The 21,263-nt window shown below is 48.5% G+C and overlaps 1 protein-coding gene across 1 annotated transcript in view; it reads right to left on the reverse strand.

Moving 5' to 3' along the window:
- Window positions 1-5,477, reverse strand: part of Srrm1 (serine and arginine repetitive matrix 1) — a 32,264-nt gene extending 26,787 nt beyond the window's left edge. The window contains 1 exon segment of the mRNA XM_037203063.1: window positions 5,375-5,477. Within this exon segment, the coding sequence (XP_037058958.1) occupies window positions 5,375-5,395 (21 nt within the window). The 5' untranslated portion in view covers window positions 5,396-5,477.
- Between the last annotated feature and the right edge of the window lie 15,786 nt (window positions 5,478-21,263).

Consider the following 21,263-nt stretch of genomic DNA (forward strand, 5'->3'; position numbering starts at 1 on the left):
TTTCTTTTACTAGCCCAGGCCAGCCCTCAAACTAACAGTAATTTTCCTGTCTCAGTTTCTCAACTGGTGGCTTGAATCACAATACTGGTGATTTCAAAGTTTAAAAACAAAACAAAAAACTTTTAAATTTTTAGTTCTGTTTGCATACCCTTCCCAGCTCCCACACACAAGGACCTGACTATGCAGCCCTGGCTGGCCTGAAACTCACTACATAGACCAAGATGGTCTCTAAGTCACAGAGGTCCTCCAGCTTGGAGGGCTGTGGGAGTGAAGGCACATGCCAGCTAGCATGGCCTAACCCCTTCACTTTTAGGGCACTGCCTACCTCTCCACTGTGCTGACACAGCTCGTTGTTCATTTTACCCCATTACAATGTCCTTCCAATTTTCTGGAATTTTTTAAAAAATGTTTGTCTATGTCTTGCCTATATTATATCTGAGCCATGTAACCAGACCCAAAGTAAAATTCTTTAATAGCAAATAAAGGCCGGGAGGTGGTGGCACACGCCTTTAATCCCAGCACTCCGGGGATCTCTGTGAGTTCAAGGCCAGTCTGGTCTACAGAGTGAGTTCCAGGACAGGCTCCAAAGCTACACAGAGAAACCCTGTCTCGAAAAACCAAAAAAAAAAAAAAAAAAAAAAAGAAAGGCAAATAAAGGCCGTGACTTTTACAGTCAAAATAACGGAGTCAAATATCCAGTCAAAATATCCAGATATAAGATTACATCCATTTCTAAATTTAGTTGACACATAAAGCACCTGTATTTTAATATAAATGTACATCCTTAATAAGTATAACAGCAATATCAGAGTAAGACTCCTGTCCACATCCATGCTAAGTCTGACACTTATGCTCTTTGCAGATCTGTTGAAATGAGAACACTGCAGTATTTCAAGTTTTATCCTGCCCTGAAAATCAGCAGCACTGCTTGCAAGAGTATGGTGGCACAAGAACACCCCAAGACTACATTGTTTTAGCCTGTCCCAACTTGGAATGTCAAGAGACAAGAGGCAGGAAGACTGTGGCAAGTTTGAGGCTAGCCTGGCATACACAAGTTCCAAGCAGCATAGCAAAATACTATCAAAAGACCAAAACTGAAGAATGGTCTTTTCACTCAGTGGCGGAGTGTTTAGTGCAGGGAGCCCTGGGTTTAATCCTAACATTACATAAACCAGGTATGGTGGTGCCTGTAATCCCAGCACTAGGGATTTGGAAGGTCAGGAGTTCAAGGTTATCCTTAGCTCTACAGTTTGAAAGAGATACAGGAAATCCAGTGTGTTCGAGGGGGGTACATGCCAAGATCAAAAACGTGGGGCACGGTGGTGCATACCTATAACTGAGCACTTGGGAGTTTAAGGAAGACCAGAAATTATTCTCAACTACTTAGTTCAGGACACTGATTCTGTCTCAGAGAGGAGAAAAGAGAAAGAATAGAGCCGGGCGGTGGTGGCACATGCCTTTAATCCCAGCACTTGGGAGGCAGAGGCAGGTGGATCTCTGTGAGTTCGAGGCCAGCCTGGTCTACAGAGCGAGATCCAGGACAGGCACCAAAACAGAGAAACCCTGTCTCAAAAAAAAAAAAAAAAAAATGGGAGTAGAAGGAGAGAGAATATGATGAACTTGAAGCCAGGTGAAGTAGCATGCTTCTGTAATCCTAAAACCTGAGACCTGAGCAGAGGCTTGGGGTTCAAGTCAACCTTGTTACACAGCAAATCTGAGGGCAGCCTGGACTACAGTGAGTCCCTGTCTGGAGAAAAGCAAATGAATGAATGAACACCAATTCTGAGTCCACAAAAACTAAACCAGCAAAGAACTCACAGAGCAAGCAAGGCATCAGCAGGTTACTGTTTACTTCGCCCTACCTCCAGGCTCAATTAAATACGGAAGTTACTGGCTCTATGATTTGAAATCTACGAAATGGCTACAGTCCCTTGGAAAGTGATCAAGAAAACTTTTGTTTGAGTTGAGAATATAGCAGACTGGCAAGAGCACTTAGCTAGCACGTACAAAGTCCTGGCTACAGTTCCTAGTGCTGTAACAACACAAGAAGTTTTTGGTTGGTTATGGTGTCCCATCCCAGCACTCAGGAGGCAGAGGCAGGAAGGTCTCTATGAGTTGCAGGCCAGCTTGGTCAACATAGTGAGTTCAGAACCAAAAAGGTTTGTTTGGGGAGGTAAAAACCCACAGTAGTATGTCAGCTCTGCTACTACTCCACCACCCTGTCCTAAGAACACACAATTTAATCTCTGAGGATGTTTCCTCACATGCAAAATTAAGGGCAATGAACCAAAAAAGCTGAATATCGGGGGTGATAAGGTATGCTGGCTATCTTCAACTGATCATTACAAGGCAAACGTGCTGAAATGCCACACTATACACCCCAATTATGTGTAACTATTTAATGCCAGTTAAAAGATCAAACCTAAGCTGGGTGGTGGTGGTGGTGGCGGCGGCGGCGGCGGCGGCGGCGGCGGCGGCGGCGGCGGCGGCGGCGGCGGCGCACGCCTTTGGTCCCAGCACTGGGGAGGCAGAAGCAGGCAGACCTGTGAGTTCAAGGCCAGCCTGGTCTACAGAGAGTTCCAGGGCAGCCAGAACTACACAGAGAAACCCTGTCTCAAACAAACAAAATTGTATTGAAGTCACCTGGAAAGTGATCCAGAAAGTCTATAGCTGAATAAGGACACTTGGCTATCACATATAAAGCCCTGGGCGTGGTCCCTAGTACTGTAAAAACCAAAAACAAAAAACTGTTTTGGGCTGGAGCGATGGCCTACACCTTTAATCTCAAGATTGACTGGGGAGGCAGGTGATTTCTAAGAGTTCAAGGCCAGCCTGGTCTGCATACCAAGATCCTGTCAACTGCCTCCGCAAAAGTAAAATAGAAATCTACCTTGCATGGCTGTTGTATATATGGGAAATGATTTTCATCAAGTACCCGCCACAAGAGCAGTTGTTCAGTAAACGCCAGATACCATTTCTACCTCAAATCAAGTTCTAGTCAGATTCTGGTTGGCAGTGTACTGATCTAAAATCTCAACGCAGAGCTTAAATGCAGTCAGCGCCTCCATTTAGTCAAGTGTGAGACAAATGACTGAAATTCTAGCACTTGGGATGTCAGAGCAGGACTCTGGTTCAAGGGCAGTCTGGGTTAGATTAAGAACCTGGTTTCGCTGGGCACTGGTGTCGCACGCCTTTAATCCCAGCACTCCGGAGGCAGAGGCAGGCGGATCTCTGTGAGTTCGAGGCCAGCCTGGTCTACAGAGTGAGTTCCAGGAAAGGCTCCAAAGCTACACAGAGAAACCCTGTCTTGGGGGGGGGGGGAAGAACCTGGTTTCAAAACAACTCTCCTCATGCCCCCCAACCCAGTGATAACAAAACTACTTCATTTAAGTAAATGTAAAGCATATATCTTAAAAACTGGATTCTTGTGGTTGGGGATTTAGCTCAGTGGTAGAGGGCTATCTAGCAAGTGCAAGGCCCTGGGTTCAGTCTTCAGCTCTGGAACCAAAAACAAAAACAAAAAAAAACCGGATTCTTTTCCAGATTCTGTCCATTTCAAAGGAAAGTTGGTCTAAAATTGGCTTTTCATTTCACTTTTGCACCCCCTGAAGGGTTCACAACACGCCCCGCCCCCCAAAGCCAGGGTTTTTCTGTGAAACAGTCCTGGCTGTCCAGGAACTCACTTGTAGCCCAGGCTGGCCTCGAACTCAGAGATCTATCTGCCTGTCTGCCTCCTTAATGCTGGAGTTAAAGGCATGCTGAACCACTGCCCGACCCACTTTGCATTCTTTATTCAATCTCTTTCCACTAGAAATAACTGACAAGGCCGTGCAGTGGTGGGGCACGCCGGGAGACAGGGACTGGCAGGCCTATAGAGTTCCAGGAGAGTCACAGAGAAACGCAAGTCTCGGAAAAGCCAAACACCAAAAACTGAGGGGGGGGGATGTCTAATAGACAAGTGAAATAAGTCTTCAATTGCTTTTAAGTGTAACTTCTGTGCCATAAGAAATAACGAGTATCCACTATAAAATACAAGCTCATTTGAAAATTTTTATCCTCCAAGTATGTAACTCTCTTAGTGCTTGTATGATCTAAGAAACAACTGGCTGAGCGCTTTAGGTTAAATGCTTGGAATAATATTGTGAATGCCTAGATTTGTAGTGCCAAGAGATTTAAGAGTCCTGGAGAGGGAACCCAGAGTCTTGTTCATGTTAGGCAAGCTCTCAGGAACTACATACCCAGTCACAAGAGGCATCCTTATTAACCTCCCTCCCTTTCTTTTAATTTTTCCTTTAAAAAAAGGTACACAAACTGCAAATTACATGCTCGATGCAGGGAATGCAAAATTAAGCCGTATTAGAGTTAGCTGAACTTAAACTTGTACCCAGCAGTCTCTATGTGGTTCTACTCTGTGTTTAAATGAATTAGCAACCCTAAAGGGATCGTTGCTGCTCAACTTTTAATCCTACAAGTGTCCGTTCCCATCCATCTGGATCTCAACCTGTAGCTAATTTCCTTCAAGAGTGGATGGCCCCCACCTAATAATCTGCCTTAGCCTGGGATCTGTGGACCAACTCCAACAAGGTCCCTTGCCTGGACCGAGGATAGAACCACCGGACTCCCAAACATTGGCCGGTTGGAAAAGGATGCGGGGGGGGGGGGAAGAGCGGGAAGCGAAATGGGTTCACACCGTCATCTGCCTCCACCCTCGCGCACGTTATTTCGCCCTAAAAGCCTCCGATTCAAACGTTCCAACTATAAAATTATCTAAGTTCCCCCTCCCGAAGAGGCTATCAAATTGGGCGGGAGCGTTCACGAACTCTGACCCTGCGCCTCCGCAAAGGCTTAAAACCCGGAGGGTGGACGCTCTCCGCGGGGACACGGTGACGCTAAAAAAAGAAAAAAGAAAAAAAAGCCCCTCTCCTCGAAAAGCTCTCTCAGGACGTGCCCCCCACACCGTACGACCGGTGCCCCGCGGCCGCTTTTCAGGCTTCCCAGCGGCCTCCCCCTAGGGACTTCCTCCTCGGGGCTCCGCTAGGCCCCAAGCCCCGGCGGCCGGCGCGGCGCCCGGCCCGCAGGCCCGGCCAGGCGGCCGGTGAGCTTCGGCTCCGGCCCCTTCCCGCCGCCATTTTCCGGCCGCCGCCGCCGCCGCGTAGGGGGGACGATCCCGGAGGAGGAGACTGCGCAGGGGCGCACCGGTCTCGGCCGCAGCGCCCGAGGGCCGGGTACGCCGGGGCCCGAGCGCCCGCCCTCGGGGTCTCTAGAGCCTCGTCCCACGGGCCGCCGCGTCCCGGGTTTGAGCCCCCTGTCGGGTCCCACAAACAAGCCTCTCGCCTCCCCCGCCCCGACTCCCGATCCCCGCGCTTCTACTTACGCGGAAGAACCCCGCGTCCATCTTGCTGCCTCGCTCGGAGATCGCTCGCTATCCCAGGGTGCACCGCGCCGGCGCGACGGAGGGCGGGACCGGCCGAAGGGAGCCCAGCGCCGGGAGGCTGCGCGCGCCTCCACACCCCCTCACCACCACCGCCCTCCCTCCCGCGGGCCTGCGGCTGCGCCTGCTCAGTTTGCCAAGACAGCGCCACGCGTGCGCAAAGCTCACCTCGGCCTCGGTCTTTTTCAAAGAGGGGGGTGGAGAGTCCGCCGGCCTCAACCAATGGAAACAGGAGGGCGAGTCCCTGAGTCGCCCCGCCCCACCCTGCCAATCCTTTTGTGGCGCGTGATCAGCCGTGCTCGCGCGGCGGGAGTTGGTCCCTCCTTCGACCCGTAGCGGGAGGCAGGCCTCGGCTCTGGGGTGGGATGGGGACGTCATGGGAGAGAAAGGTGGCCCCGGGGTGGTGCTGGTGAGGCGGCCCGGTACGCCAGTTAGGAGCCCGCTGCCTCCAGGGTTGTCATGGTGAAAGTTGAGATTTGTGTAGGCTTTCGGTGGCCCGCGGGATCGACCCTGGAGTTTTCAGGGCGAATGAAACCCGCGTGCTGGCCGGATGTGCGTCGCCTCTGGCGCGTGCTTGAGGTGTCCATTGGATACGTTTCGGTGCTTCAGCTGCAAAAACACGCTAAAGGGCAGGAAGTGGGAGAGGGCAGGGCCTCCAGGATGTCCACCAAGTGCTCTCCCTATCTCAGTAAAGCTGCCTTCTCGGGCCACCATGTATCACTCCCTCTTTCAGACACGCTCATCTCTTTTTTTGGGGGAAAAAAAAGTCTGGAAGTGGCTATGTCTGCCCTAGGAGCGTCGGGTGGCATATGTGTGTAAACACCCTCACGTCCCTAGGTACTTTTTCCTGCGCTTGAAACTTCACACGACTGACCTTCCCACTTGGACGTCCATAGACATCGCAGACCAGCCATGACTGGGCTTATCCTGGCTATCAAAAGGAGCAAATCAATCAAAAGGGGGGGAGGTCAGGCGGGCTCCTCCGAGCCTCCCCTCTCTGTAGATGGCAGTAGCTTCCCTTTTGTTTAGGACTGACCTTGGTATTGAGAGTCCTCTTTCCTGTACATGCGGCTTCCAGGCCATCAGGAAACCCACGTGCCACTACGATGGAGGCCCAAGATCCCTTTATCTGACTCCAACTCTTGCATTAGCCCTGTAACAGAAATATCCCTATTCCTGATCTTTCTACCCAGCATCCATTCTGAAGAGTGGCACTGTGGAAAAACAAAACACTTCTGATGAAAAGTCTCCAGCGATTCCTCATATTTTTTTTCCCCTCCAAAAGCCAAAACCGCCCTCTCTTGGATCTCTTGTGCCCAGCCCCACTCACTGCCTGAACTAACTACCTTTGCTCCTGCTGTCCAAGGCCCCTGATCTACATGGAACCTCCAACCAGAATAGGCAACAACAAAGAGACTTGGCAATCTTCGCATTCCACTCAACTGCCCCTTAGGAAGCAGGCCACACGCCGCCCACATCCTATACCCTTTAGTTACCCCTCTGCCCCAGCCCTTCTCACCTTCTGGTGCTTGTTTAAGGTTTTTGGTTTTTTTCACCTGCCCTCTACCTTTTCTTTCTCATAATGAATGATGCCATCTTCCACTGGTCATTCTCTTTACCCTCCACAGCTGCCAAATTTTGACTTCTGTTTCTCTTAATACTTAATAGTGTACTGTGATGGGACAAACCTGAAATCCCAGCACCGAGGAGGTGAAGGCAGAGGGAGTCCAAGGATTCTGAGTATGAGGCCACCCTGGGTATAAAGAAAAACCCTCTAAAATGCTGGGCATGATGATACAGGCCTTTAATCCTAGCACTCAGGAAACGGGAGATCTGTGAGTTCCACGAAGTCCAGAGCTACATAGTAGTATGCAACATGAATCTTAAATGGTCTTATTAATAAAAACAAGCATGAAGCCAGGTATTGGGGTGAATGCTGAAAGATCAGTGCTGTGGGATGTTCTGTATGTCCTGTGGGACCCGTTCTTGGGTTCCTTGTGGCTTTACCCAGCAGGTCCGCATAGAGGATGATTTGGACCACGGGCCTGAGTGCAGGTGTCTGAGATGGTCTGCACTTGGCTGTGCTGGGGGATGGTCTGTATGTCAAATTGCTCTGATTGGTCAATAAATAAAACCTGATTGGCCGTGGCTAGGCAGGAAGTATAGGCGGGACTAACAGAGAGGAGAAATAAAAGAACAGGAAGGCAGAAGGAGTCACTGCCAGCTGCCACCCTGACAAGCAGCATGAGAAGATGCCAGTAAGCCACGAGCCGCGTGGCAGGGTATAGATTTGTGGAAATGGATTAATTTAAGCTATAAGAACAGTTAGCAAGAAGCCTGCCACAGCCATACAGTTTGTAAGCAATATGTCTCTGTGTTTACTTGGTTGGATCTGGGTGGCTGTGGGACTAGCGGGTGACAAAGATTTGTCCTGACTGTGGGCAAGGCAGGAAAACTCTAGCTACATCAGAGAAACAGAACAAGCCACAGCTACCTCACCTTGCCAATTCCTCAGCTGATCCTGTTTCCTCAGACTGGAAGCTGCTGAGTCCTCATCCAAATGAATCTCAGCTGAACTGCTGTTCAAAAGCCTAAAAGCTAGCTGGGCGGTGGTGGCGCATGCCTTTAATCCCAGCACCCAGGAGGCAGAGGAAGGCGGATCTCTGTGAGTTTGAAGCCAGCCTGGTCTACAAAGCGAGTTCCAGGAAAGGTGCAAAGCTACACAGAGAAACCCTGTCTCGAAAAACCAAAAAAAGAAAGAAAGAAAAAAAAGCCTAAAAGTTTAACCAGCTCTAGTTCCTGGTCCTCACGCCTTATATACCTTTCTGCTTCTTGCTATCACTTCCTGGGATTAAAGGTGTGTGTCACCATGCCTGGCTGTTTCCAGTGTGGCTTTGAACTCACAGAGATCTGGATGGATCTCTGCCTCCAGAATGCTAGGACTAAAGGTGTGTGTGCCACTATTTTCTGGCCTCTATGTCTATTTAGCGGCTGTTCTGTTCTCTGACCCCAGATAAGTTTATTAATGTTCACAATATATTGGGGAACACAATATCACCACAGTTGTACCTTCTCTCAAAAACAACAACAAAAACATAGATATATTCTTTAAGATTATTTATTTGCATGTGTACAGCTCTGTTGTCTGCATGTGTGACTGTGCATCACATGCATGCAGTGTCCCTGGAGGCCAGAAGAGAGCATTGGATGGCTTGGAACTGGAGTTACAGACCTACCATGTCGGTGCTGGGAACTAAACCTGGTCCTGCAAGAGTAACAAGTGCTCTTAACCACTGACCCATCTCTCCAATCTTTCTTTCTTTGAGACAGGATCTCACTGTGCTGCCCTGGCTGTCCTAGAACTCATGATGTAGACCAGGCTGTCCTCCAACTCAGCAGAGGTCCACCTGCCTCTGCCTCCAGAATGCTGATATTAAAGGCGTGCGGCACCACCCCCAACCCCTTGTGTTTTTAATACTGGCCCTTTGAATTACTGTCTGGATTTGTGTAGGAACGAACACATTAGCAATTCTTCTCGTCTCCAGGGTTGATCGTCTCACCCTATCTATAGCCAAAGTGATTTTCTAAGATGATTATCTGTATCCTGTCACTTTGAATTTAAATCCCTGTGGTGGCTTCCTATTGTCCTCCAGATAAAGCCCACACTGCTTCCTAGGAGACAAAGCCCTTTATGATTTGGTGTAGGATCCCCTTCTTCATCTTCACTCCATGTGCAGGTTCTTCCTAATCATAGCCTTAGGCTGTGAACACTTGAGCCATAGCCCCACCCCACCCCCACCCACTCGGTCCCTGACTTTTAAGTTGAAGCTGTTCCAAACGCAGACATGTGTCTGGTTGTGAACAGGTTAGGCTTGAAATGGCGGTTTTTCAGCCTGTGAATCTGTAAGCCTACAGTGACTAAGAAGTAACTGAACATAGGGAGCGCAGGCCAGCCAGGCTACTCAGTGAAACCCTGTCTCAACCAAAGAAAAAGCGACTCAAATGTCATTTCTTTTCTTTTTTTTTTTAAAATGTATTTATTATGTGTACAGTGTTCTGTCTGCATGTATGCCTACTCTCCAGAAGAGGACGCCAGATCTCATTACAGATGGTTGTGAGCCACCATGTGTTTGCTGGGAATTGAACTCAAGAACCTCTGGAAGAGCAGCCAGTGCTCTTAACCTCTGAGTCATCTCTCCAGCCCCCAAATGTCATTTCTTCAGATAACCCTTTTCTGGCCAGCCTTCCTAAAATGGTAGATGCCCTCTTCTATGAATGTTGCATTTACTTGACAGTGTTACTTATTTTGTTTATATGTTTACTGCCTTGTCCATTTTTCTTTTAATTTTCTTTGCTCTGCTCTTCCATATTGAGGCTTGGACTCAGGCCTTTGTGTGGTCAGGCCAGCACTCTGCTATCCAAACTACGTCTCCAGCTACTTTTAAAAGATGCTTGCTCTTGAGCCAGGGCGGTGGCGCATACCTTTGATCACAGGACTTGGAGGCAGAGGCAGGCGGATCTCCGAGAGCTCAGGAGACTGTAGAGAGAGCCTGTCTAACATTAATTATCGAAGTTGGCTTTTGAGATGGGGTGTCAGAGAGTTGCCCCAACCGACCAAACTTGCTTTTTAGGCCATTGAACAAACAGGGCAGCGCCTCCGCGTCTTGAGTAAACGTGGTTCTAGGCTGGTGCCCCACACCTGGACTGACCCACCTGTTTACCTACATTCCTTCCTTCCTGTCTATGGGTCTCGGGATATAGCTCGATGGTAGAGCGCTTGCCCCAGGTCCCATCATAGTGCCACAAGTGAAATTCAGGTGAAAAAGCTCCATGAACATCAGCAAAGATCACACATAACCGATCATTCCCAAACCTTAAACCATAAATTGTCACCTCGAAGTTTCCGTGGGTCAGGACTCTGGAGTTGCTTAGGTGAAGGCTCTGGCTTAGTCTGTCAGGATGTTGGCTATGATCCACATGGCTGTAGGCAAGCGGCCTCCGTTCTTGGCCACAGTGTGCTGTCCCTAGGTTATTTCATGACATGGCAACATGGCTGTCTTCCAGAGCAGGTGCTCCAAAAGAGACAAGTGTGAAAGGACCTCAAGAGACACATAACAGCTTTCACAATGGTCCGTTAATTACACCGATTACCCCTTTGGCAGGGAGAGGTTTACACAAGGTTCTGAACCCTGGCAGGGAAGAGCCAGGCATGGGGCACATGCCTGTAATCACAACCCCTTGGGAGACACAGGTAGGAAGATTACAAGTTACAGACTGGCCGGGACAACCTAGGGAGAGACTGTCATAAAAGACAAAAAAAAAAAAAAAAAAAAAAAAAAAAAAGGTGGGGACACATGATTCCATGGTCTTGAGAACAGTTTGTGTCTTCTGTTCTGAGACTGACAATCCCCTCAGGACTTTTAACCACATTCTGTTCCCTTAGTTTGAATTCACTGTTCCCTCACAGCCATCTTGTTTCCTTTTGTTGTGGTTATTTTCTTGTTTACTGTGTTCTTGCTTTTGTCTTATTTATTATAGCAGAGTCTCGGGTAACCCAGCCTGGCCACAGTTGATGATAACTTTGAACTCCTGACTCTCCATCCTGTCTCTACCTGCCAGCTTTGGGATTTCAGGCCTGCATCACCGTGCCTGGCAGATGGTCCTGATTGATTGTGGATTGAGTGTAGGACCTTACACATGCTAAGCACATTCTCCATCACTGAAATATAGCCAGTCCGCCTTATCTTTCTGTGTTTAACCTGCACTCCCCCACCCTCCCACCCCCGAGATAGTGTTTCTCTGCATAGCTGTGGCTATGTGGCTATCCTGGAACTAGTGCTGTAGACCAGGCTAGCCTGGAACTCACAGAGATCCACCTGCCTCTGCCTCCCAAGTACTGGGATTAAAGGTGTGCGCCACCACTGCCTGGCTAAACTCTGAACTTATTTATTTATTTATTTTTGGTTTTTTTTTTTTTTTTTTTTTTTTTTTTTTTTTGGTTTTTCGAGACAGGGTTTCTCTGTGTAGCTTTGCGCCTTTTCCTGGAACTCACTTGGTAGCCCAGGCTGGCCTTGAACTCACAGAGATTCGCCTGGCTCTGCCTCCCGAGTGCTGGGATTAAAGGCGTGCGCCACCACCTCCCGGCTTATTTTTGTTTTTTTGAGACAGGGTTTCTCTGTGTAGCTTTGGAGCCTATCCTGGAACTCACTCTGTACACTAGGCTGGCCTTGAACTCACAGAGATCCACCTGCCTCTGCCTCTCAAGTGGCTTAAAGTCTGAAATTTTAACAGCAGATATCATGTTATTAAACAAAGCCCATAGTACTATTCACAGCTTTTGCAAAAATCCTATTCACAAGGCAGCCAGGCATGTGGAGAGGGAATGCTGTTACAAGTCATTCTCCCCTGGGTAGGACTTAGGGACATTTGTGAGACAGTGAGGCAGGGTTTATGACAGTGTGGGGAAAGGTAACTGGAGAGCTTGTCTAGGGTTTTCCTCAGTTTCAAGTAAAGCTGCAACTGGATGTGGTGGGAATCACCTTTAACCCTGGCACTCCAGAGGCAAAGGAAGGTACCTGGACTACATGGCAAGTTTCAGGCTAGCTAGGGCTATGTAGTGAGACGTCCCCATCTGAAAGTAAAAGATGGGCCAGGGCATGGCTAGCAGTTAGGAGCATGCGCTGTGCTTCCAGAGGACCCAACACTCATGTCTCACAACTATCTGTAACTTTAGCTCCAGGGGATCTGATCCCCTCTGCACCTACATGCACACAGTGCTCATAAACTCATGCAGGCACACATACATACACATAACTAAGAATAAATATTTTAGCCAGGCATGGTGGCACACACCTTTTAATCCCAGCACTTGGGAGGCAGAGACTGGTGGATCTCTGAGTTTGAAGCTAGCCTGGTCTACAGACTAAGTTCCAGGACAACCAGGGGTACACAGGGAAACCCTCTCTCAAGAAAACAAAAACAGCAACCAAGGGCTAGAGATGCAGATCAGTGGCAGAGTGCTTGCCTAGCATATCTGAGGCCATTGCCTCAGTACAGCAAAATGGGAAAAAAAAATTAAAAACAAAAACAAACAAAAAACCAAAAGAAACCCACAACCTAACTCACAGGCAAAATGGCTCAGGACCCCATGTGGTGGAAAGAGAGGATGAAATCCTCTGACACACGCACACACGCGCACGCGCATACAAATAACAGTAAATAAATATAAAGAAATATTTGAAAATACGTGTGAAACGCAACCTGCAAGTAAACACCAAGAGCCACTAGATGGCGCTCTCCCCTCTCAGGTTAGTGGGCCTCTGTGCAGGCGGGGCTTGTTAGAAATGAGTGACTTGATTGTTGTTTTATGCTGGGTTCTTGCTTTGTGTTCTTAAAGTAAGGGACATAATGGACGTGTAAGGCCTGGGAGTTTACAGGGCAGTGGGAGGATGGATCAACGGGCACCCAAGGGAAGTACAACCACTTCCCTTAGGTGAGAGATGCCTCAGTGGTTAAGAGCATGAACTTGTTTCTCCCTCCCTTTAAAGATCTCTGCAGATATTACAGTTAGACGTTGTTTGCACGTTTTTTGTTTGTTGGTCGGTTTTTATTTTATTTACATGAGACAAGGTCACATGTAGCCCAGGCTAGCCTCTAATTCTCTGTGTAACTTAGGATGACCTTGAACCCCTGATTCTTCTGTGCTCTACCTCACATATGCTAGGATTACAGGCATGTACCCAGCTGTGTCATGTATGTTTTAAAATAAGGGCTGAGCTGGACATAGGACACACACCTTTAATCCCAGCACTGGGGAGGCAGAGGGAGGCGGATCTCTATGAGTTTGAGGTCAGCCTGGTCAACATATCAAGTCCCAGGCCAGCTAGGGCTATATAGTGAGACCTTTTTCCAATAATAAATCAGTTAAATAAGGGCTGGAAAAGTAAGAGGAATGTCAGTGGATGAGGCAACCTGGAGATGTGTCAAGAATCCTCTCCTCCAGTCTGTGCGTTTTCTCCTCTCTACTCCCACATCCTTCCCCTTCTTCCTTTCTCTTTCCCTCCCTCCTTCCACTCTTCTCCCCCTCCCCTCCCTCTAGCCCCCCTTCCAGCCCCCCTTTTGAGATAGGCTCTCACTGTGTAGCCCTGGCTAACCAGATCACAGAGATCTACCTGACTGGCTCCTCAGTGCCACTTCCCCCAGCCGGGAGCATCTTTTCTGGAGTATCTCTCCACAACAGCAGCTACAGTTTAGCTAGCGTGAGCTCTACAGCTTTATACCGACTTTTATACACTAGCTAGAGCCAGACATGATCAGCCCCAGCACTTGGGAGGTTGAGGCGAGAGGATCGGGAGTCCAAGGTCCTACTCAATACATATCAAGTTTGAGGCCAGCCTGAGTTACTTGAGACCCTAGGTCAAAAATAGAGGGCCTTGAGCGATGTGTCAGTGGTTAAGAGCATGAACTGCTCTTCCAGAGGATCCAACCAAGCTTGGTTCTTAGAACCCATTTTGGGCAGTTCACAACTGCTTGTAACTCCAACTCAGGGGTATCCCATGCCTCTGGCCTCTGTGGACACTCATGTGCACATACCCATACACAGACACACCCATAACTAAGAGTAATTAAAAATAAGTAGGCAATGCCGGGCGGCGGCGGCGGCGGCGGCGGCGGCGGCGGCGGCGGCGGCGGCGGCGGCGGCGGCAGCAGCAGCAGCAGCAGCAGCAGCGCCGCACGCCTTTAATCCGAGCACTCAGGAGGCAGAGCCAGGTGGATATCTGTGAGTTCAAGGCCAGCCTGGGCTACCAAGTGATTTCCAGGGAAGGTACAAAACTACACAGAGAAACACTGTCTCGAAAAACCAAAAAAAAAAAAAAAAAAAAGTAGGCAAGTACATGAATAACTAATTTTGTCACAGTAATAACAGGGTTATGCTGAATTGATGGCCCTCCCCTTCGTATGTAAAGCCTCCTAACTAGCAGGACCTTACCCTATTTGGAGGCTGGGCTTTCAAGAGGTAATTAAGTTACAGTGAGGCCATTAGGTGGGCCCTACTCTGGGATGACTGCTGGTCTGTCGTTTGAGCCTCCTGGGCTCTGGTACTGTGTGGCAGCCCTAGCAGGCTTTAGGCTCCATACCCACTTCACAGATGGATGAGGTGGGGACCCAGCAGAAGTGAGTTGTCCCACAGCCAGCATAGAAGCAGAAGTCAATTTCAGGATCTGGTCCATGGGCTTCCAAAGGCCTAACAGTCATCTAAGTTTTAGACAAACAACTGGAGTCACGTGACTGCGCATGGCTGTCAGCACTGCTCTCCCCCCCCCCCCCCCCCCCCCCCCCCCCCCCCCCCCCCCCCCCCCCCCCCCCCCCCCCCCGTCTCTCTCTCTCTCTCCTTCCTCCCCTCCCTCCTCCCCCCACCTTTCTTTTCGGTAGGCCTACCCACCTCCACCCTTTCCCTCCCCTAATAAAAACTCTTAGAGTAGGTTCCCTCGTACCTTGTGCCCCGTAAATAACACCAACAAATAAATAACACTCGTCCACACTATTTTATGCGACTAGTGAGAGGACTCAACAGGCCAAGGAGCTTGCCACCAGGCCTCATGACCCGAGTTTGAATCCCAGCACGCACATGGTGGGTAGTGAGAACTGACTCTCTCACACTGCCTTACAAATGCAGGTTTGGTTAGGAGTCACAAAAGGGGAGCTGGAGAGCTGGTTCAGCAGTTAAGAGCATTGGCTGCAGCCGGCAGTGGTGGCGCACGCCTTTAATCCCAGTACTCGGGAGGCAGACGCAGACAGATCTCTGTGAGTTCGAGGCCAGCCTTGTCTACAAAGAGAATTCCAGGACAGTCAATGCTGTTACACAGTGAAACCCTGTCTCGAATAACACCGCCCCCCCCCAAAAAAAAAAGGAGCAGTGGCTGCTCTTCCAGAAGACCCAGGTTTGATTCCCAACCACAGAATGGATCATAGCTGTTTGTAACTCCAATTCCAGAAGATCCCATGTCCTCCTCTGGACTCTACAGGTACCAGGTACACATGTAGACAAAACACACATACACGTTATATATAGTTTTGGTTTTTCAAGACAGGATTCTGTGTAGCCCTGGCTGTCCTGAAACTCACTTGGTAGACCAGGCTACCCTCAAAGTCAGAGATCTGCCTGTCTCTGTCTTCAGTGCTGGGATTAAATGGGACTAAAGGTGTACACCACCATGCCTGGCAAGAGAGTGTTAGATTCTCTGGAAGTAGAGCTACAAATGGGTGTGAACTGCTATGTGGATCCTGGGAATCAAACCTTGCTTGTCTGGAAGAGCAGTCAATGTTCTTAACTGTTGAACTATCTCTCCAGCCCCACTTCTTCTTCTTCTTTTTTTTTTTTTTTAAAAGATTTATTTATTTATTATGTATACAGCATGTATGACTGCAGGCCAGAAGAGGGCACCAGATCTCGTTGTAGATGGTTGTGAGCCACCATGTGGTTGCTGGGAATTGAACTCAGGACCTCTGGAAGAGCAGTCAGTGCTCTTAACCTCTGAGCCATCTCTCCAGCCCCAGCCCCACTTCTTAAAAAAATACTCATTTATAGTCAGTCTTACATAGTGAATGAACATAAGCTGGCCTGCAGAGGCCAGGAGAGGGAATCAGATCTCAGGAGCTGTTGTCAAAGGTGGTTGTGAGCTGCCTTACATCAGTACTGAGAATTAAACTCCATGCCTCTAAAAGAGCAGCAAGCACTCTTAACCTCTGAGCCATCTCTCCAGGCCCTCCTCACTTTTTTTTCCCCTTGAGAGAGGATCTCAGTCTGTGGTTCAGGCTGACCTCACATTTCCTACCATCCTGTCTCCCTGCAAGTGCTGGAATTCCAGGCATGTTGCTGCAAGCCCAGTCTCCCTGTAGACACGTCAACATCATTATTATTGCTGTTTAGATTCTTTGTCTGCTGACTCCAATGCCTGCAGCATCTGTGGATCTCTTTCTGCTGGCTTGTCTTTCTCTTCACTACAGGTTATAATTAACTGTTCTTGTTATTTTTTATTTTTATTTTTATTTTTTTCGAGATAGGGTTTCTCTGTATAGCTCTGGCCGTCCTGGAACCATCACTGCCAGCAAAGTTTACTGCTTTGCCGAAACATCTTTCATCTGTATTCTGTACTGAACATAGTAGAAGCAGCAGGCAGTAAAGGCTAAAGCGTCTTATTTTCCTCGGAAAAGTTTTGAGTTTTATTTTAGACGACAGTTAAATTACTGTCAGATCACCTCACTTTCATGAAGGCTTGGTCTTGGGTGGTGTTAGTGTTGATTTAGAGCCCTAGAGATAAAAAGGAAAATGTTTTTAAAGAAGCACTATCCAGAATATTTCTAAATTTTTATTTAAAAATACACTCAAAGATCTATGAAAGAGTCTGGAGAGATGGTTCAGAAGGTAAAAGCACTTATTTATTGCTTTTGCAGAGGACCTGTGTTCGGTTCCCAGCACCCACATTGTGGTCCACAACCACCTGCAACTCCAGTGTCAGGGAATATGTCACCCTTTTCTGGCTTCCTTGGACACTGCACACATGCACACTTTCTTTTTGGAAGTTTTTTGTTTTATTTATTTATTTAGAAATTTACATATATATATTTATTTTTGTCTTATGAATGTTTTTGTTTTTTGTTTTTTGTTTTTCAAGACAGGGTTTCTCTGTGTAGCTTTGTGCCTTTCCTGGGACTCGCTTTGGAGACCAGGCTGGCCTTGAACTCACAGAGATCTGCCTGCCTCTGCCTCCTGAGTGCTGGGATTAAAGGCATGCGCCACCACCGCCTGGCTTGTCTTATGAATGTTTCGCCTGCATGTAAGTCTGTTTGCCACACGTGTGCCTGGTCACGGTGGTCAGAAGAGGCCATCAAATCTCTTGGAACAGGAGTTACAGGCAGCTGTGAGCCCCTGTATGGCTGCTGAGAACTGAACCTGGGTCCTCTGCAGGACCAGCCAGTGCTCCTACTCACTGAGCCCTCTCTCCAACCATGGAGCACTTTCATATAAGACAAACACTCATACACAAACAATAAATAAATATTTTTTAAAAATCTATGCCATATAACAAACTTTTGGGAAGGTAAATAAAAAGAAAGCCACCCTGAGCTATATCTTTGACAAACTGTGGAAAACCAGAGATAAAAAGAAACTATGAGGGGCTGGTGAGACAGCTGAGTAGTGGAGAACACTTACTGCTCTTACAGAGAACCCAAGTTCAGTTCTCAACATCCACATGGCTGCTCACAACCATCTGTAACTCCACTTCCAGGGGATCTGATGGCCTCTTCTGGCTTCTGTGGACACCAGGCATGCACATGCTGCACAAACACACATGCAAGCACACACATATGCACATAAAATTGTTTTTTTTTTTAAGATAAAATTCGAAAAGCAGACATAAAAAAATAGGTGCACTTCAACAGGGGACTAATGATAAGAATGACCTCTGATTGGAAGCTGGAAAGCAAAAGAACTACATCTTTGTTTTTTTGGCTTTTGTTTTTTTTTTTTTTTTGAGACTGTTATGCCTGAATCATGAGCCCCCCAGAGACCACCAGGAGTCGAAGTTCATATGCAAAAGCAAAGAGCCTTTATTGCAAGCTCGAGTTTGGGCTCTCCGTCCGCTCCGACACAGCAGTTGGATCAGGGAGAGCATCAAGCTCAGTTGAAGCAGGGTTTTTAAGGAGTAAGGGTTGGGGGGAGGGGGACTCTGGATTCAGATGGGGGTTGAACTCCTGACTGGGCAGGAGTGGGACACAGAAGTCTTGTCAAACGGGGATTGGCTCTGGCATTGCTGCAAGGAAATTGGCAACCTATATACAAGTGATGTAAGCTAGTGTTCTCGAGTGTCTAGTATTTGCTCAATTACGATTGGTCCCCATGGGGTACAGTTTGTGGCTTTTCCTGGTTATTGTAATGGTGAGGTCTAGTTCCAGTTTGTTGGTCTGCAGCCTCTCATGGCTGCACTAATGTTAAGTTAGGCCTCTTTAGAGATAGGGTTTCTCTGTGTAACAGTCCTGGCTATCCTGGAACTCACTTTTGTAGACCAGGCTGGCCTTGAACTCACAAAGATTTGCCTGCTTGTGCCTCCCAAGTACTGGGATTAAAGGCGTGAGCCACCATCATCCATCTAGAACCACATCTTTGAAGGGAAACCAAGACAAGGTACCGCCTTGTAGGACAAGTGGGGTGTTTCAGGAGGAGGTGTGGTGGGCTGTGACCAGTGAGATGGGGATGGAGGATGGTGTGGACCTGGTGAGAAGGATTTGCTGCTGGGACTATGACTGTGCATCACTGTGCCTAGCTTGTTTGCTTGCTGATTTAAAAAGCAGAGTTGGAGCCAGGAAGTGATGAATGCCTTTAATCCCAGTCCTTGGGAGGCAGAGGCAGGTGGATCTCTGTGAGTTCGAGGCCAGCCTGGTCTACAGAGTGAGTTCCAGGACATCCAGGACTGTTTCACAGAGAAACCCTGTCTCAAAAAATGAAGAAAGAAAGAAAGAAAGAAAGAAAGAAAGAAAGAAAGAAAGAAAGAAAGACACCTAGGAAGGAAGTGAGACACACCTGAGACTGTGGGCATGGGCTTCTGAAAGGAGAGTGGCCTCTTTTTGGTTTTTAAGACCAGGTCTCACGTGGCCCAAGCTGGCCTCTAGCTCCGTATGCAGCCTAGGCTGGTCTTAAGCCCTGTGTCCTCCGGTGCTTCTGTGTTCCAAGTTCAAAGCCGACAGGGGCACTGTCACACGTGGCTGTGAGCTTGTTGGCCACGAGTCACGTTAAATCATTAGAGGGGCACTCTAAAGCAGGGGAGGAAAAGAGTTCTGATGGCCCCGGATGAAGTGGAAAGATCACGAGGCAAGAGTGGTGGGTGGTGCTTTCTGTGTCCAAGAGGCCGGTGTGTTGAGCTGATGAGCGCACTGGCGCCCTCTGGGCCAGGGACAGGCATAAAGGTACAGCACACGGAACAGGCATGGCCTTTTTGACGTTTGGTATTGAGAACAAAGTTGTCCAGAAAGACAACTTGAGGGAGAAAGGACTTATTGTGGCTCACAGTTCTGGGGAATTGGATGAATGCAATCCATCATGGTTCAGAAAACATGGTGGCGGAAGCAGGAAGCAGAGAACAGGAAGTGGGACCAGGCCCAGCAATTTACTTCCTCCATTGAGATTCTCTACCTTGGGAAGATTCCACAACCAAGTGTTCAAACCCAGGAATCCATGGCAGACATTTCACACTCAAACCACAACACTGATTCCACATCCTTCAGCTCTAGGTTGTAGATACTCCTACCTCCGTGGAATTTTAAAAAATCCCCTTTACTACCAATGTGCTTCAAGGGAAGAACTGGGTAGCTACAGGGAAGCTGGTTAAATGCTAGTCTGCTTCTCTGAGGTCACTTAAGGTAGAGGGCAGCATTGTGGAAGAGCATCAGGATGAATCTAATTCTAGTGAAACATGCCTGTCATCCCACCGATTTGAGGCAAGATGATGGAGAGTTGGAGGCCAATCCAGGCAACACAGTGAGTGCAAGCCCCCCTGGGTTATAGAGAGAGACCCCCATCCCAAGTGACACAAAGGACCAAGGGGTCCAGGTGAATTTTATTCATCAGAAGATTGACACTGATACCTGAGCTGATACAAAGAGGGCGTCCTAGGAGACACCTGAAGGTCAGCCTGTCTCCACCTGTGTCTCACAGATGTGCTGGACCACTGGCCTCTGGGACGGCAGCATCCGCAAGCTTCGGCAGTTTGCTTCTTTGCCACAACACAGCTGTGGAGGGAACGGGGCGTTCCAGGACAAAGGGCCACAGAGGCAGACAATGCCCCTGCTGTGTGCTCCCATCCAGTGGGCTTCAGACGACTCCTGGAGACATTTTTGTTGGGTTACTATACACCCACAAATAACTACTTAGAAAAGAAAGAAAAGGAAAGCCAGGACAATTTGAGGGCTATTTAGAACAGGCTTTTAAAAAGGAAAGCACACAGAGACGTGCCTGCTGTGCCTTGCCACAGACTCTCTCTTGTCCGCCTCGCCCCAGGCTCTCCCACGCTCGCCCATTCTGCACATTGCGGCAGGATTTACAGCTCTGATCTAGACAGCTGTGTCTGTTGTCCCTGGTCAAGCACTTTTGTTTATTTAAGATTTTACTTTATTGCCAATTAACCTCCCCGTGTGTGTCCCCATGTCCTCAATGCCAGAGGCATCAGGTCCCCTGAAACTGGGGTTACTGGAGGTTCCGAGCCACCTGACATGGGTGCTGGGACTCCAATCCAGGTCCTCTGGGAGAGCTCTGGGAGCTCTGAACCACCGAGACCTCTCTCCAGCCCAGAATTTTCTTTCTTTAAAACATTTTTGTTACATTTTGTGTGTGCGTGTATGCCATGGCCTGCGGGTCGAGATCAGTGGATATCTTCAGGGGTCAGTTCTTGTCTTCCACATATGGGTCCTGGGGATTGAACCCAGGTCATTAAGTTTAATAGCAAGTGTCTTTACCCCCTGAGTAACCCCACCAGCCCTGTGCTCAGGGATTTTCTGTTGCCTTTAAAATAAGGAACCACCGATGGTCCTCCCCACGGGAGCCTCCCTCCTCCATCTCCTCTGGATTTTTGCTCAATGGAAGTGTCTCTAACCTGCGTGGCTTCCTTCTTTCTCTCTTCCTCTCCTCCTGTTCTTCCCAGGCCCCACTCTTTGACTGTCTTTCGATCTTCATCTCGCTGTTATTTCCCCCGGGGTGCCTTTCCTGAGATCCCCGCCTTGTCCACGTGCTTCCAGGCTGTGCTGGATGCTCCAGCAAGCTCTTCAGACAGTACCTCCA

This window comes from Peromyscus leucopus, chromosome 2 (assembly GCF_004664715.2).
Source record: "Peromyscus leucopus breed LL Stock chromosome 2, UCI_PerLeu_2.1, whole genome shotgun sequence".
Lineage (NCBI taxonomy): Eukaryota > Metazoa > Chordata > Mammalia > Rodentia > Cricetidae > Peromyscus > Peromyscus leucopus.